The following is a 17,752-nucleotide window of genomic DNA, read 5'->3' as shown; positions in this document are numbered from 1 at the left end:
TCCTATCACATCCAGGTGCCAACTCTGGATATTTCTTAGAACAAGTATTACATGCCAGTAGCAAAGCAGTAAAGTAATATTAGCTGAATGTGAAAGTGGAAAGTGCAGGAATCCTCTCAACCTCACATTACATTCCAGGGCTGCCAGATACTTACATCGTCCATTCACTACCATGACTGTCACAATCATCACCACAAATATCCCTGATAATTCCCTCCACGAACCATCCCCTGGTCATTCAATTCCTGATTACCCTTCTGTCTTTGAGAACTTGCTTGAGGATCATGACCAGTGATGCAACAATCTAACATTTGAGGCACTTCCTCTGACAAGCTTCCTTGAAGCCTATCCTATTAATGTCTGCGACTTGCTAGAACAAAATGATAATGAAGCCTGAGGCCCAACATATGGTGTGCCTTAGACTTAGCTTTTTAGACACCTCCATATAAGCTCATTTTGCACACAAACTATCTGTTACTTCCGCATATACTTTCTTTGCCCTAATACTGCTAGCAATTTCACAACTATAAAAATGATCAATCTGAGTCAGTTTAGGTTAGATTAAATTTTAAACAAAGGAAAATGATATTGCTGTGGAAAACAAATGGATTGTTTAATGTAAAATTGCAAACATATCTCAGTGCCGATAAGGTATAATTTTAATTACAAGCATTAATTCAAGAGTCTGGATACTTTCTGTAGCTTCCATCCTAAACATATGAAAGAAGCCATCCCCTACAGACAAGCCCTGTGCATACACAGGATCTGCTCAGATCTGGAGGAACACGACAGACATCTGAAGGTTTCGAAGGACACCCTCATAAGAACAGGATATGATGTTCAACTCAACGATTGCCAGTTCCAACATGCTACAGTGAAAAACCGTAATAAGCTCCTCAGAAGACAGACACAGGATACGTGTCTGACGTCATCCAGTACTTCTCCGGAGCGGAGAAACTACGCCATGTTCTTTGCAGTTTTCAACATGTCATCCATGATGGTGAGCATCTCGTCAAGATCTTCCCTACATCTCCACTTCTTGCCTTCAAACAATCGCCAAACCTTAAACAGACCATTGTTCACAGTCACAGCAAACTACTCCAGCCTTCAGGACAACATCAACCACAACACCACACAACCCTGCCATAGCAAACTCTGCAAGTCGAGTCAGATCATCGACATGGTTACTACCATCACACATGGGAAATCCTCCCAGCACATACATGGCAGATTCTCATGTGACTCGGCCAAAGTTGTCTACCTCATATGCTGCAGGCAAGGATGCCCCGAGGTATTATATTGGCGAGACCATTTGGATGCTATAACAATGGATAAATGGACACTGTGCAACAATCACCAGACAGGAATGTTCCCTCCAAGACAGGGGTCAAGAGCATTCACCCTCTGATCTTTGGGTAAGCGTCCTACAAGGTGGACTTCAAGATACACAACAATGCAGATTCACCGAGCAGAGACTGATAGCCAAGTTCGGTACCATGAAGACGGTCTCAACCGTGATCTTGTGTTCATGTCATTGCTACAGGTGACCCCACCGTACTGTTCTGTATCTGTAAAATCTTCGTTACTGTCCTGTTTTGACAGCATCACCTTGATGAATTGTTATGTCTCTAACTTAATTAATTTGTACAGTTTTGAATTCGGCATGCAATTCCAGTCATTTAGTTTGTCTCCAGCACCACCTTATTTTTAGTTTTTTGTAATTATCTCTCTGTCTCATTTAGTCGGATTATAGGTCATCCCTTCGCAGGTTATTCAGCTGTGAACACTTTACTCACCGTCTATCACTCTTGGTCACCTGCAGAGACTTATCATCTGACACTCCACTCTAACCAGTTGTATGATCTTTTGAAATCTCTGCCCTTGATCTCTCTGCCCATATATTCTGCGCGTATGTGCTTTGCTGTCTCACTGTACCTGATGAAGGGGCTGCACTCCGAAAGCTTGTGTGATTTCAAATAAATCTTTTGGACTATAACCTGGTGTCGTGCCACTTCTGACTTTAATTAAGAAACCTAAACATTATTTTGATTAAAACTTCACTAATTTAATGCAAGGCTGCAGCTACTGTATACTACATAATTTTTCACCTCCTAAACATTTTCACCTTGTATTCTGCCATCTACTAAAAACCATTTGTAATGGTGCCAAAGTTTAAATTTACATATTCTGAATCTATGAAAAATAATAACTAAAAGAACACCTACAAAATGCAAATATTTGTTGCAGAACATCTGAGGTTAATGCTCCTTATAATTATCATTACATTGCCATGCGTAATATCAACCAACATTATTCCCTGTGCTTGTTACAGCATGTTAAAGGTATGGCTGTGTTTTATTTGCATATCAGGTTAGAAATAGACTTTGCAATGACTAGCAAACACTTCTGCCCCTTCAGACAAGTAGCTACTTCCTGGCTGCAGGGACGATAAGATCTCAGAACACCAGTCGGAAAGTTGCATCACTCTTAAAATAAATTTCCTTTCAAGACACATTAACGACAGCCTTGACAGAGGATTCAGTCGTTGCACGAGCAGCATGAGATGAACTCTTCACTTTATTGTCTGCGCTATTGTATGAGCGATGAGATACCAACAAAATGCAACATTTCAGCCTACGGATAATATGGGAACATTAGAGAGATTCAAAGAAACTCGGTGAGTTAAAGTTAGCTTGGACTTCACTTTTTTTTATTATCATATTTACAATCTTGTAGCTATTTTATTCTCGCAGATCAAGTTGAGGGATTTTCTTTGTTCTGACTAGTTTTACTCTTTGATAACTATAACATTCTTGAACTGCTTCAAAGTTCAGTTAATCTTTGCATTTTGTTACGGAAGTAGAATTTTTATTCTACAATATTCTTGTAGAGATAACAAGGTGTAGAGCTGGATGAACACAGCAGGCCAAGCAGCATCAGAGGAGCAGGAAAGCTGACGTTTCAGGCCTAGACCCTTCTTCACAAAATGTTGTAGACCTGTCATTTCATTTCATTAATTGCAGTCAGTAACAGTTTTCATCTTATGTTGAAACAGGAGTAGGCTATTTAGCCCATCAAGCCAATATATTAAATCATGATTTCACTGCATCCTGATAAAATCTACATCACCTTGGTTCCGTAACTCCTAATACCCTTGTCCAATAAAAATCTATCAATCTCAGTTTTGAATTTTTCAATGGAGCTAGCGTCAGCAGCTTTTGAGGGAGGGGGCATTCTAGTATATCTTGATAAGTTAATGGTCCATAAAATCCAAATGCGTTAAGGGATTTTATGTTCTGTTTACTACGTTAATCTACGGCATGCCTGAAAGGCTGATATTGAGAGTTTGTGTTGAGAGACTTAACTCAGACCAGACAATTTGCAACGTTCAGAACTATTAGAACAGTCTTTTGAGGATGTGGAATTTATATTGGTTTTAGAGGAGCCTGAACTGCAAATGACTTGTCTCTAATTCCTTTGCATCAAAAGAGAGATTAGTGGGGGTTTTCCCATTTTTAGATCGGACAATTGTAGATTTGGGAGTATAGTGAGTTACAGACCATGCTAATACTGGACTTATTTTGAAATACTGTTTCAGCCTTAGAACCTCAGTTTCTTGAGATTAAAATACTTTTAAGGATAACTCTACGTTAAATAGTACAAAATATTCTTGCACCTGGCTGATTTGTAACTCCGCTTTCACAACCTGCTTTGAAAACTTTATATTTTGACCAATTTAAACTACTGAGCAAAAAAGTTCAATGTTTATTCTTGTGTCAGGCAACAAAGGGAAGTATTATTTGACATGACTTATGTTCTTAAACTTATAGCTCTAATTTACATATTATTTCAGTGTTGTAATCAGAGTTCAGCCTTCATTTTAAAACATCTTGCTAAACTTGTTTGGTAGTTTCATTTTTCCTGGGAATGGCGTAAATGAATGTCCATGGTGTGTTCTTCAAATTTACACCTTAACTAACAGTTAGAGTTTTGCAAGGGCACCACTTTTTCCATAAGACCATCAGAAATAATTCTTTCACATGTTACTAAAAACAATGTTAACTGTATCTTCAATTAACACATTTATAATTAGGCCAATGGTTTCCCCATCACCTTCCCCCACCTGATCTGTATTCTTTCCTGATCTTTAATGCCTGCAAGTGAAAAGGAATTACTCATGCAGGTGCCACTGGAACTTTAATTTCTTGCTTTAATTTTTCTGTGCATCCAAACTGAAACTGACAAAAAGCAAAGATTACAAGCTGTTAGTAGGAGTTATTTCGGAGATTATAATGTGTTCCTGGTTTTGCTGTTCATAACTTTTCCAAGAATATGGACGAGATCGCTTCTTAAATCTCTGTGTAACTATGTATTTTTGTGGGGATCTGGACCGATTAAGTAAAAGAGTTAACAAATTGTGTTGGTTTGATAGGTTAGGAGATATGTGAAAAGTGAAGTCTTTGGTTTTATGGAAGTCAAATTTTTATCTGCGTAATACTTTTGTAAAGTCAACAGCATTCTAACAATTAGAAAAACATTTATGTTATTAAAACTCAGAAATTAATTTGTTCTAAAGGCAGAAAATGCTGTATATAATCAACAAGTCTGGTAGCATGTGCAGAGAGAGTAAATGAGATAATATTTCAGGTCAGTGATCTGTTATCAGAACAATCATTGACATGAAAAATACTGTATACAGGTGGCAGATCTGGTGAGTATTTTTATCACTGTCTATCTGCATTTCTGATTTACAGCATCTGCAGTACTTTTCTGTTGTATTAATGAAGTTGTTTCAACTAGACCTTAAATATGGAAGCATTAACAATGTAGACAAAAGCAAGCATTCATTTTGTATTGCCAGCACAGAATAACATTATAAAATTAGCAGCTGCTTTGCGAGTAACAGATCTGTGGATAGACCCAAGGTAAAAGTAATTACTGTTGCATCACAGAACTCTTTTTTAACAACTAATGAACTAGGCATCTGGTTATGATTGTGACTGAACAAAATAAAGATGGATAAAAATAGATGTCCTCTAATCCTTTAGAAGAACATAGCAGTTGTTAACTTCACATGATCATAGTGGCTGAGGAAGGCTATTTGGTTCAAATTGATGAATCCATCTATAACATTTTAAAATTTTTGCCATATTTCTAAAACAAAATTTCAGTGTTTTTACTTTCTCTGCTTTAGCTGAAAGTTTATTCATATAGATCACTCATCGTATGAAGAAGTACCTGATAACTATCTGAAAAGAGTCCTTCCCCGTTTAAACTTGTGTTTATTAAATTTAACCTAGCATTGTTTAGCCCACTTACATCTCTTGTCCAGTTGTGTCTGCATTTTATGAGTTGTTTCTTCCAATTTGATGGCCTCCATAATTTTTGGGGATCTAGCACAAATATGATTACTTTTCATTACGTTTATGAATCCAGTTCATTTATGTAAATTAGAAATAGTACTGGTAGCAGCACGCAGGCCTAATACATGATTCCAACTTTAGCATAATGCTCTAATAAATATTTCTTTCCTATTCTTTAAGTAGCTTCCAATCTGTTATTGGGGCTTTCCACAAGTCAGCAATATGCAAGAAACCAAAATTGGGGGAGTGCAGATATCTTACAGGGATACAAAGCTGAAACAGTTTATAAAAGATAGGCAGAGGATGAGGCCATGGAGAAATTTGAAAGCAAGGATAAGAATTTTTAAATCTCCTATTTAATTGATTTCTTTTAGTTTTCACTCATTTCTTCAAATTTAAATCCACTCTTATACACAAAGCTCTTGATCTTCAGATCGTGTTGATATTTATAATTCTGCGATTGTGCAACAATGGTACATCTTCCATTTCCTGGGTTATTTACAAATACCAAATCAAGACTAGCATTGCCTGTTATGGTTTTCTTCACATACTGGGTTACAATGTAAGGAGGACTTTTAAAATTTTTTGTTATTGGAACCTAGTTATTATAAACTGATAGTATATGATAAACAAATACGTTGAAAGCTGTTGCTTATCTTTGGAGAACAAGAACAAACTTGCAGAACTTCATGCAATTAAGTAAGTTGTGCATAGCCTAGGGTCTTAGACAGCATACATAGTCTGGGAACAAAGTACACTTGAAAATGTTTTCAACCTTCCATATTTCATACATTCATACTTCTTTATCTTCGGTTTTTCACACTCCCCACTCATTCAGTAGGAAAGTGCTGATTTTAGTGAACCAACACTGATGTATAACCATTTGTAAATGTAAAGGTCACTGGCAGTTATACAAGTTTATGTGTTTTTATAAGGAACATTTCCGCCTCTGGTGTTTGACAAACAGAACAAAATATGGGGAAGTTTCAGCATGTCTGAAACATTGAAATAAAACAAAGAACTCAATGGCTGGAAATCTGAAACAAAAACAGATGAAACATTTTCTCCCCAAAGATGCTGCCAGATCTGCTGATATTCTTCAGTAATTCCTGTTTTTGCATAAAAGATCAATTGTTTTGAAGGGAAACCCCAAAGTTACAAAATTGACGGAATGTGACATTTCTCTATTGAAGTGTTTAGGATAACACACATTGGGCTTCAATCTTCCACACTTGCAGTGTACTGTAGTGTTATCACTGGTCTTTGTTACACATTCAGTTAGGGGTACCAAAACTCCAGGTTAATCTCCAGGGCACTGCTTTCAGCAATCGAGGGAAATATGCTTGGCATTAAAGAAGGTTACTCCAATTTTCCTTGTAAGCTTTCATTTTTCAGTTGTAAACCTCATCAAAATGGTTAAATAGGATGTATGTCTGACAAAAAAAAAGTCCTATCTCATAACAGCTTCTTAAGTTTCCAATTTACAATGGAGAGAAAGGCAATGTTTCATTAGGATAGATGTCCTGGTAACCAACTGTTGGAGTTGCAGAACAGATAGTTGTGTGATGATACATGCAGCAGTATGCCCAGACCATATTGGCAACCCTAGTTTCAGCAACAATCATATACCATGAATGAACTGTTGCCTTTGAAGGAGTGAAGAGCATCCATTGCCTCACCCCATCCACCCATGCACACAACTCCATCATCTCCTGGTTACAAAAGGCCAGCTTGCAAATCACTCATCTTTCTGCTGCATGTAGGCTGGGGTCATCCACACATCAGTGGCCTGCACATGGTCTTGCCCAGCCAAAGTGAAAAGTCAGTTTTGAGAAAAGAAAGCCTTTGTTGAAAATCAATGCACATAAACCACTACCTTCCTACCTCCGTAATCTCCTCTCATACACAAGAATTCAAATGCCTGCATATCTATTTCTGGCCTCAGAGCTTCTCTAATTTTCACATCTGAACCAATACGTAGCTGTAAACCTCATGGCGATGGTTAAATAGGATATTTGTCTGACAGAAAATGTCCTATCTGGTAACAGCTTTGTCACTTTCTAATAGGAGAGAAAGGCAGTGTATCATTAGGATAGATGTCGCTGGATACCAACCGTTGGAGTATCTGTGAAATTCTTGGGCCTAGGAAGCATCCCTGCCTCTGCATTGGAAACTGTGACTTAAAGTTCAGCTCCAAGATTTTGTCACTGCAGAAAGACTATTCATGAGGCAGTTCAAACTGGTTAATAATCAGCCAGTTAGTCCTTCCTATATTTCACCACTATTTCCCAAAGGGAATAAAAGCTCTCGTGAAGATACAACACATACAAATTGGTCACTGTTGCCTCTGACCTAAGCTCTGGAATTCCCTCTGCAAACATCTCCAGCTGTCAATTTCTCTTCCTTCTTGACCCTCCTTTAAAACTCCCTGACCAAATTTTTGACAATTTACTTTGATGTTTGGATGTTAAACTTTGGATATGCGTTTGGATGTTAAATTTTGTTTGATAATGCTGTTGTAAAGTATTTCACAACATTTTGTTACAGATGTTACATAAATGCAAGTGTTTTTTTGTAATTGAAAGGTTGAACCTAAAATATTAGTTACTTCGAAACAAAAAGCAATATGCTGCAGAAATCTGAAATAAAACATGGCATATTGGAAGCTTTTAGCAGGCCAGGCAACGCTCATGAAAAATGACGCCTGTTAGAACTGATTATGAAAAAAATCTGTTTCTCTGCCTTTAGAGACTGCCTGATCTGCTAAGTGCTTTCATCAATTTTATGTTTTAATTTTTTAAATTTGTTTTAGTTTATTCCTTTAAGGATAGTACAGAAATGAGACAGAAGATTGTACAGCAGTGCTTCCCAAATATTTTCCCAGTGTGACCCATTTTAATGCCTCAGAATTTATATGGCCCTACAGTGATAATTTGTAGCTTATGAGAATAGTAGAGCAGTGGATGGTGAGGATGGTGGATAATAAAAACTATCTTTTTATGGCCTTTTTTCGCAGCAGCAATTGGGCCTATGATCAGTACATTAGGTTACGCCCACCAATAAAAAAAGCAAGGATTTAAAGGCAACTTGCCATCGTCAGGAATCAGTTCAAGCTCTACAGCATTTTTACCTCTGAAGTCGCAACCCCTAAATCTTGCTTCGCCATCCCACAAGAGGTTGTGACCCAGAGTCAGGGACCTCTGTTGTACAGAATCTTATTATTGTAAATATTAATTTTGAAGCTGAGCACAAATAAAGGTAAAAGGGCTATAAAATGGTATTTTTTGAATTTGGTACACCTTATCTTTAGCTTTAACGCTGTAGCTTTATGCAGTTTATGCCCAATTTCTAAAACTGGTAACTAATCAAGAGATGTAAATATGTCTGTTCTTTGATGTGCCTCTGTATGATGCTTCAGTTGTTAAAGGGTGCATCTGACTATAAATTTGGTATTTAGCAAACTTAAAGGAGTTGATATTCACCTTGGGTGGGAATACAAAATGAGGGATATCGCACCTGCCATTCGTTTGATACCCTTCACAATATTTAATTCTACGGATATCAATGATTTTTCATGGTCCTGTGTATACTTGCAGAAGTGTTTGACTATTTTCTGTCCCTTCCCAAGTTACATTTAGCTCCCAAAGTACCTTAAGAAATTTTGAGGGACAAATTTGCATGGCATTGCTAGACTACCTTGATTCCGCCATGGACCACAAAGGTGGGTCTATAGTACCACTCCATCCAGGGAATTGTGATATGTCTTCATACCATCATTGGAAACAGTACTACATGGGCAAATTTCTACTGCTTGACATGGAAGATTGAGTTCATCACTCATTCATATCATAAAAATATGATCATAAGAACATACGAAATCGGAGCACGGGTTGGCCTTTCAGCTCTTTGAGCCTGCTCTACCATTTAATAAGATCCTGGCTGATCTTCGCATGCAACACCATTTTTCTGCATAATCCCCTTATCCCTTCATGGCTTTAATATGTAGAAACCTGACTAGAGTTCTCAGTCTAGAATACACTCATTGATTGCGCCTCCACAGCCTTATGGAGCAGAAAATTCCAACAATTTACCACCCTCTAAGGAAACAATTTTCTCTTCATCTCAGTCTTAAATGGCCTACCCCTTATTTTGAGACTATGACCCATCATTCTGGATCCCCAACCAGGGAAAATATCCTTTTTACATCTATCTTGTTAATCCTTATTATAATTTTGTATGTTTGAATGAGTACACCTCTCATTCTACTAAACTCCAGAGAATATAGGCCCAGTCTGTTAGATCTTTTCCCATAGGACAATTCCTTTATCCCAGAAATTATTTAGCAAACCTTTGTTGCATTCTTTCTATGCGAAGTATATCTTTCCGTAAGTAAGGCATCTAAACTGCACACAGCATTCCAGGTGTGATCTCACCAAGGCTGTCTATAATTATAATGTGGTATGACAGCTTTATACCTTTACTCAAATCTTCTTGTATTAAAATGAATGAAAGTTAGCAGTTGCTTATGAAAAAATTCTCAGCTAATATTGTCAATGTCCACATTTAGGTTTAACATTTACAAACATACACCACCTAACATATCAAAGGTATTGTGTAAGTTTTGCATCCTAAACACTGGTTAAAATATCAGAATCTCTATTACAGAATCTTGCAAATAAGTTGGAGCACTTCATAAATATTTATTTCTAAAAATCAGTTGTTGTAAACTATATATTCTGAATTCCTTTAATGTTAGAATGGTATCAGCAAATTCCAGTTCTGCATCTTAAAATGTTGTTAATCTTTTATAGAAATTAAGATGATCTGTTAATTTTTAGAAGTGGCATTGAACAGTGTCTCTCTTGAACATTCTGAAAGAATATTAAATTCCAGCTAACAAAAAAATACTTATAGATTTAGCTGAATTGTAACAATCAGGTCCATGCCATAAATCATTTTCATCAAAAATATATGTTTTTAAGATACTAAATTGGACAAGTATTTTATGTAATTATACAGTAAACAAGGGTCTCTTCTATATAATCATATGCACTGTGGGTGTGAGACATAGCATTCTGCCTTTTCCATGGCCATTTGATTTGAAACAACATGCCTGTGTTCACAGGCTACAGTGAACTTTTTTTCCAAAGAGGTTGTATTTGCATATGAAATGCTGCCTCCACAATGTGTGTTATTTGCTTCAGTTGCCAATGGATGATGGCTCCTACCAGTCCACCTCGAGGGGGTTTTGCTTTAATACTCTGTGCTGTGCCCTGATGGTATACCCATGTGAGATTCAGCTGAACAATCTGACACTTCTCCAACTGCTGTTTCATCTTCCAGGAAACCCCAGCAAGAATGCACAAACCTTAAAGTTGCCACTGTTCCTAGGCAGAAAAACTACAGCGTATCCAGCTTAAACCTTGCTCAGGTCACTCGGGTGAGCGTAATGATGTCCCTGGGACACCTAGCTAAAGGGGCTAGCCTGGATGACCTAATTGAGACCTGCATTCAGTCCTTTGGTAAGATTTCCTTTCTTTTCTACAGAGTACATTGTTGTGGATCGGAACCTCACAGTAGTTCTTTTCCCTCAACAACAGCTATAGCAGCTATGTTTCATTTAACAAATTTTTCATCATTTTGCCGAGTTACGCTTTTAAATAAGCATGTTTACTTTGTGATTTTGGAAGGTTTTATCTCACTTTTCTGAATAAGCTACCCATTACAAAATGTTTAACAATTTCAACAGAACAGCTATATGGTAATTATAAAATGCCACAATATCATTTTAAGACACAATTTTAATTGTAGAAAATCTGGAGTTATCACATCTAGTTAACACAGAATAACTGTATAACATGGGGATTTCATGCAATAGTGGAAAAAATATTTAACTGCATGGATGCATGGTTAAAATGATTTTTAATTCCAAACAAGAGGAACAACTAGAATGCTTAAAAATATATCTTTAAAATCACAACATAATTAATCAGTTATTTCATCTTACTCCGAGATTGCAGTATAAAAGGTTTATTATCAATATTCCTTCTGTGCTATCATGTTCTAATAAATTATTTTTGATATGAAGCGTTGTAATTGATGGTTCATGAGACTCCAAGAATTTAATGTTGCTTGAGCTCTGTGAATGTATTGTGCAGTGACAGAATTCAGCTTTATTTCTGAGGAAAGTGAATAAGAACTGATACTGTTCAGAAAATAAATTTACATGTATCTGCCTTTATACCTGGATGAGAGAATAAGGTCGACCAGACTCAAGCTAGTGTGTGGCACTAGTCTGAGGAAACACAGTATTCGCTTTGACTAACTCGCAGGTTCATCTTTCACATTCATTTTGCAAAGCCCCGTCAATTCAGGCAGTTTCCTGTCAGTGTTAATAATGGGCTAGCCTTAAATAGAATAGCAGTTGAAAAATACACGTGTAAGTAATTATCAAACACCTTATCCATAGATTTTCTGCAGGGCATTGTAAACCAGTTTATTTCCACTAGCCTCAATGATGGCCATTATGCCTCAAATCTTGAGAATACTATGCAGGATAGTATTAATTGTTCCAGACTTTGTTCACCAGTTTAATTGTCCCTGGAAATCACACAGTGAGTTATATACTTTCTAGCTTATTTAAATTTGCTTTTACATGAAAAACATGTTTCTCGTTTCCTCTGGATAATATCTCCAACATCACTGGGTAGAGGAGGTAGAAGGCGTCAACTTCTAGTTTGGAGTTTGGATTCACAACCAGGCTTTAGAAACAATCCAAAACCGATTTAGTGCCTGTAAACCATTAATGTTTGCACTATAGCCCCGCCAAGAAAAAGATGACATGATCTTATTGTTACTGAATTATCTTACTTCAACCCTCTCATCTATATCAATCTTGTTTCTTGGTACACACATTTGCAGTGCGAATAAAGTTAAAGACATATTCCTTTATTCAATCTTTATTATAACCGTCTAATATTAATGGAGCATTTAGAAAATGCACAGAAAGAACTTAGCATTTTAAATTATTTCATTGTTTGATAGATTCATGAACATGTATGCAGAATGTCATCAGTATCTTAACTATTCAGCATAAGTTATTTTCTTACACTGCTTGTCTGTTAATGCAAGTTCTATTCATCATCCTCTAATCTGTCGAGACTATTTCACAGTCTGACGGCATGCATGAAACAAATTCAAATTTCTGAAGTAGCCATCATGTTCATGTTGCTGTTATTATATGGTTATAATACCCTTCATACAATAACAATATCAGTTGTGAATTATTTTTTAGAAGCCAACACGTTTCAATGCCTTTTTACAAGCATCTGCGGGATGTAACATTGGCTAATAACGGGTTTTTAGTTGTGCTCTATCAATTACATAGATGTTGCTTCACAGTTGATTGGCAGCCACCACTGTCACCTGGATTTCTTTCTCTACACTAAAATTACTTCCATTTATGATGGTTACAATCTTTGGAAAAGCCATCCTTCTCCAACATCCCTCTCAGTTCATGTTGTCACCAGGTTACTGTCACACTACTTTGGCCAACTATGACTATTGTCTCTCCTTCATCTAAATAGCCTGATTACACTATCATATGCTACAGGTTCTCAGAAATCCTTCAATTTTCCTTTATATAGACTTCTTTCAGTAGCTTGATAATGAGGAAAATTTGTTGTTGGCAAAAGGGACTGCAATGCACAGGGACATCAAATGCTATGTTATATAGCTATAGGATGACACTCTTCAATGGGCATTAATTGCTTCCCCCTTCCACCGTCATGGCCTTCCAAACTCACGTTGGGAGACAGGATTAAATACTGCCCAAAAATTCAACCCAATTAGTGTTCATGCTCCACATGGGCCTTGTCCCATTTAGTTATCTGTCCCCACTTTAACCTCAATTCTCTTCTTCCCCCCCGTTGCATCAATCCTCACTTTAAATGCATCAGTTGTGTCTGCTTACAGCTTTCCATGTGGTAGCAAGCTCCACATTCTTGTGGCTCTCTATGTAAATGCAATTGTTTATTCAATCTGTACGTAAATATTTTAAATTTATGCCCCCTTTTTTGGGCCAACCCTCAAATGGAATCAATTTCTACAGATATATCCAATTGAATTCCTTCTTCCAGGTATCACCTTCTGGGATCTGTGATAGAATCCGTGCTTTCACAGTTTGTAAATTTTGAAACAGACCCTAAATGAAAACAGAAACTAAAAAGACGAACAGAGAAAGGAACACAACCTCCTAGTTTCTAAGACAAAATAGTGAAATTTAGATGTGGAAACCAAAACTTCCAGGCAGATTGAAACTGTTTCAGAATATGTAAGAGAACACAGAGCCATCCAAGCTTTGTCAAAGCAGGTAATGAGTTCCCTGGCATAGTACAAGCAAGCTGAAGAAGACAGAGTTGACAGTCAGAGACAGAGCTGGTGCAGCTGATTCTGTTACTTGAAGATAACATTGATGAATGTACACCATCCAAGATGTGCAGAGGTTCTGCAGATGTCTGCCATTTGTGGTGAAGATCATTCCCATGGAAGTTAAGTTAGTTGTGTGCAGTTGCCGTCTGGAAACCAGGCCACATTGTAGGAAAGAACTTAATGCATAGCAACATAGAATCCCTACAGTGTAGAAGCAGGCCAATTGGCCCATCAAATCCACACCGACCATTCAAAGTACATCCCACCAAGACCCAACCCATCCCTGTAACCTCACATTTACCATAGCTAATCCATCTAGCCTGCACATCAATAGACACTGTGGGCAATTTAGAATGGCCAGTCCACCTAACCTGCACACCTTTGGACTGTGGGAGGAAACCCACGCAGACACAGGGAGAACGTGAAAACTCCACACAGACAGTTGCCTGAGGGTGGAATCAAATCCGGCTCCCTGGCACTGTGAGGCAGCAGTGCTAACCACTGAGCCACCGTTATTCTTCATAAGGAAGACAGAGTTTGCAGAAGTTGTGACTAAATAAATTATCTATTTGCTGCGTGGACCTCTGATCATTTCTGAGATCTGGCATAGTTGCATTTCACATTTAGTGTGTAATTTATGGCTTATAATTGACCACAATTCACCTGTTAATTCATTTTTAACTTACATTTATTTTGAGGTTTTAGAGCATAGGTTTTTTTTTAATCTTCATTCGCAGCATGTGGGTGACGCTGTCTGGGCCAACATTATTGCCTATTCCTAGATTTCCTTGAGAAGGTGGTGGTGAGCAGTTTTATTGAACCACTACAGTCCATTTGCTATATGTACAGCCACAATGTTGTTCAGGAGGCAGTTCGAGGATTTTGAACAAATGACGCTGAAGCAAGTTTGTAGATGTGATGTCAGTCAAGCTTTGTCCTGGGTTGTGTCAAGCTCCTTGAGTGTTGTTGGAGTTGCACTCATCCAGGCAAGTGCAATTCCTGATTTGTGCCTCGTACATGGTAGTCAGGCTTTTGGGAGTCAAGAGGGGAGTTACTCAGTACAGGATTCATAGCCTATGACCTGCTCTTGTAGTAACAGCACTTATAAAGCTAATTCAGTTCAGTTTCTGGTCAATGGTAACCCTAAGATGTTGCTTGTAGGGGATTCAGTGATGGCAATGACATTGAATGTTACAGAATGATAGTTAACTTATCTCTTGGTCATTGCTTGGCATTTTTGTGGTGTGAATATTGCACAGTCATCGGCAAACATCCCCACCTCTGACCTTATAATGGAGGGAAAGTCATTGATGAAGCAGCTGAAGATGGTTGGACCTAGGACACTACCCTGAGGAAATCCTGCACAGATGTCCTGGAGGTGAGATGACTGGCCTCCAATAACCACAACCATCTTCTTATGTGCCAGGTATGAGGTCAATCAGTGGGAGTTTGCCATATGGTAGGGTTCCTTGATGCCACCTTCGATCAAATGCAGCCCTGATGTTAAGGGCAGCTGCTCTCACTTTACCTCTGGAACTCAGCTCTTTTATCCACATTTGAACCAAGGCTGTCATGAGGTCAGCAGCTCAATGGCTCTGGCAGAATTCAAACTGAGCATTAAAAGAGCAGGCTGCTGCTGAGAAAACCCTGCTTGATAGCACTGCTTGATACACCTTCCATCACTTTACTGATGAGTGAGAGTAGACTGATGGGCTTGTAATTGGTCTGGTTGTATTTGTCCTGCTTTTTGTGTACAGGGCATATCTGAGAAATCTTCCAAACTGTTGGGTGGATGCTAGTGTTATTGCTGTACTGGAACAGGTTGGCTAGGGGTATAACAAGCTTTGGAGAACATGGCTTCAGTCCAATTTCCAGAATGTTGTTGGGACCCATAGCCTTTGCAATATCTACTACTTTTAGCCATTTCTTGTTATCACATGGAGTGAATAGAAGATTGCTGAAAATTGGCATCTCTATCGCTGAGGACCTCTGTAGGATAGTATGTAGTGCATTGTTTGTCTTTTGTATAGTATCATAAAATTCCTTCTGTTTTAAGCTGTGACATTTGTGGCTTTTTTTTTTAGCATATAACTGGGATTCTACATCTCCAATGCTTCAATATCTTGCACTTTGTAAAGTGTTTTTTAATTACCAGTTAGCTCTTTCAAATCCTAATGAAAGTACTTCTTGTTCAGACCTTCTAAAATCAAGGTGGAATATTAAAAAAAACTAAATTATGTTAGATATAAAGGCAAACAGCTGTATTAAACTTAAAAGAAAAAATGCAACCATTGCTGGCATGAATAGAGAATTCTGGAGAAATGTCAATATCTGAAAGTCTTTTCTTTTGGAAAAGTATGGACACAACCATAACCATATCAATTACTTTATTTACATTATTAAACTGATTAAAAACCTCATTCATAATTACACCACAACAAGAAATACTCAAGCAAGAATCTGCTATAAATGTCAAGAGGTTTTGCATGACCTTAAATCATATTGTTTAAATTATCAAAGACAAGCTAACAATCCTACCTTCTTGCTCAAAAATAAGGAAGCTTGTGCTTATTTTGTTTGAAGTTGCAATTGCTTCAAGCTTAAATAATAATATTTTTAAAGTTGTGATTCTACCGTTAGCAACCACTAAAATGTGAGTGTAATTTGTTGATTATTTTCTCCCCCTCCCATCTGAAAATATCTGGACCTACAGTAAAATTGTAATAAGTCAAATTCAGATAACCCAAAACTCTGGTTGTGGTGAAGTTGTCAGCCATTCCTCAAGCAGGATATGAAATCCAATGGAAAATGCCCATGATCAGCTGCCATCCTGGACTGAGAACCTACAGATTAGCTGAACTCATTCATGCTTATCATATGGCCACGCTAAATCAACTGGAATGAATTAGGTCACATTAAAGCACAAAATCAGCAAGTATCGCTTAAGTGGTGAGAAGGTAAAAATGTGTTAATCAGAGACAAAGTGGAGTTAATACAGCAAGTGGAAAACTGTAGTGTGAGGCAAAAAAGTAGGCATCACTAAGAAGTATGAGACTGCACTATTGGGTTTGTCACCCATTCTAAAGCACAAAGCGAACATCTTTGAACATTCTGACAAGTGGGCAATCTCTCCAGCAAGCAAGAGGATGAGAACATCTGCTTATCCTAACATTAAAGCTGCTCTGCTGATGTGTTTCAGGGCAGCTCAAGCAGAGAACATATTCATCTCTGGTCCAAATCTGCAGCAAAGGAGTGGAAGTGTTAAATTGTAGGTTCTTCTAGGATACATGCCTAACACAAATGCTTTGGAATCATGTCCAGAATTTACGTACATATCCGAAGGATTGTGAAGAAGAGTCACCGGAGATTCAAACCATTAGCTCTGATTTTCTGTCTTCACAGATGCTGTCAGACCTGCTGAGTTTCTGTAGCATTTTCTGTGTGTTTTTCTCAGATCTCCAGTATCTGCAGTCTTGTGCTTTTACGGAGAATTGAAAAAGAACAAATTCCTGAACAGGGAAATTGAAGGTACTTGCATCCTGAAAATTAAATAACTTTTCTGTCTAAACAACCAACATATGGGAGGGAGAAACTGGGTCCAATAACACTCATTTTTAAATTGCTTTGAGATTTCATAAGGCTTGAAAATGACATCCTTTGACAGGAAATTTACAGGACCCTATCTTGGTGAGTGTGTTAATTCACTTATCCACAAAATGACAGCTGGCAACCAATAGAACAAGCTATGATGTCAGTCCAAAGCTGAGTCCTGCAAATGCTGAACAGCTGAAATAAAAACAGAAAATGCCAAAAAGACTCAGCATGTCAGGCATCATCTGTGAAGAGAGAGAAACTGTTAATTTTTCAGGTCTGTGAATTTTTATCAGAACTGGGAAAAATTAGAGATGTCAAAGTGTGGAGGCCAGGCAGCATCAGAGTAACAGGAAAGCTGACGTTTC

At 37.7% G+C, this 17,752-nt stretch overlaps 1 protein-coding gene across 1 annotated transcript in view; it reads left to right on the top strand.

Annotated features, from left to right (window-relative positions):
- The first annotated feature begins 2,530 nt into the window (after positions 1-2,530).
- LOC109917267 (RAS guanyl-releasing protein 1) overlaps positions 2,531-17,752 on the top strand; it is a 94,739-nt gene continuing 79,517 nt past the window's right edge. Inside the window, exons 1-2 of the mRNA XM_048600408.1 lie at positions 2,531-2,677; positions 10,707-10,885. Of these exons, the coding sequence (XP_048456365.1) occupies positions 2,604-2,677; positions 10,707-10,885 (253 nt within the window). The 5' untranslated portion in view covers positions 2,531-2,603. The remainder of the gene's footprint in view (positions 2,678-10,706; positions 10,886-17,752) is intronic.

Source organism: Rhincodon typus, chromosome 8 (assembly GCF_021869965.1).
Source record: "Rhincodon typus isolate 14 chromosome 8, sRhiTyp1.1, whole genome shotgun sequence".
In the NCBI taxonomy this organism is placed as follows: Eukaryota; Metazoa; Chordata; class Chondrichthyes; order Orectolobiformes; family Rhincodontidae; genus Rhincodon; species Rhincodon typus.
The sequence above is the reverse complement of the archived record's forward strand: the minus strand, read 5'-3'. Positions and strand labels throughout refer to the sequence as shown.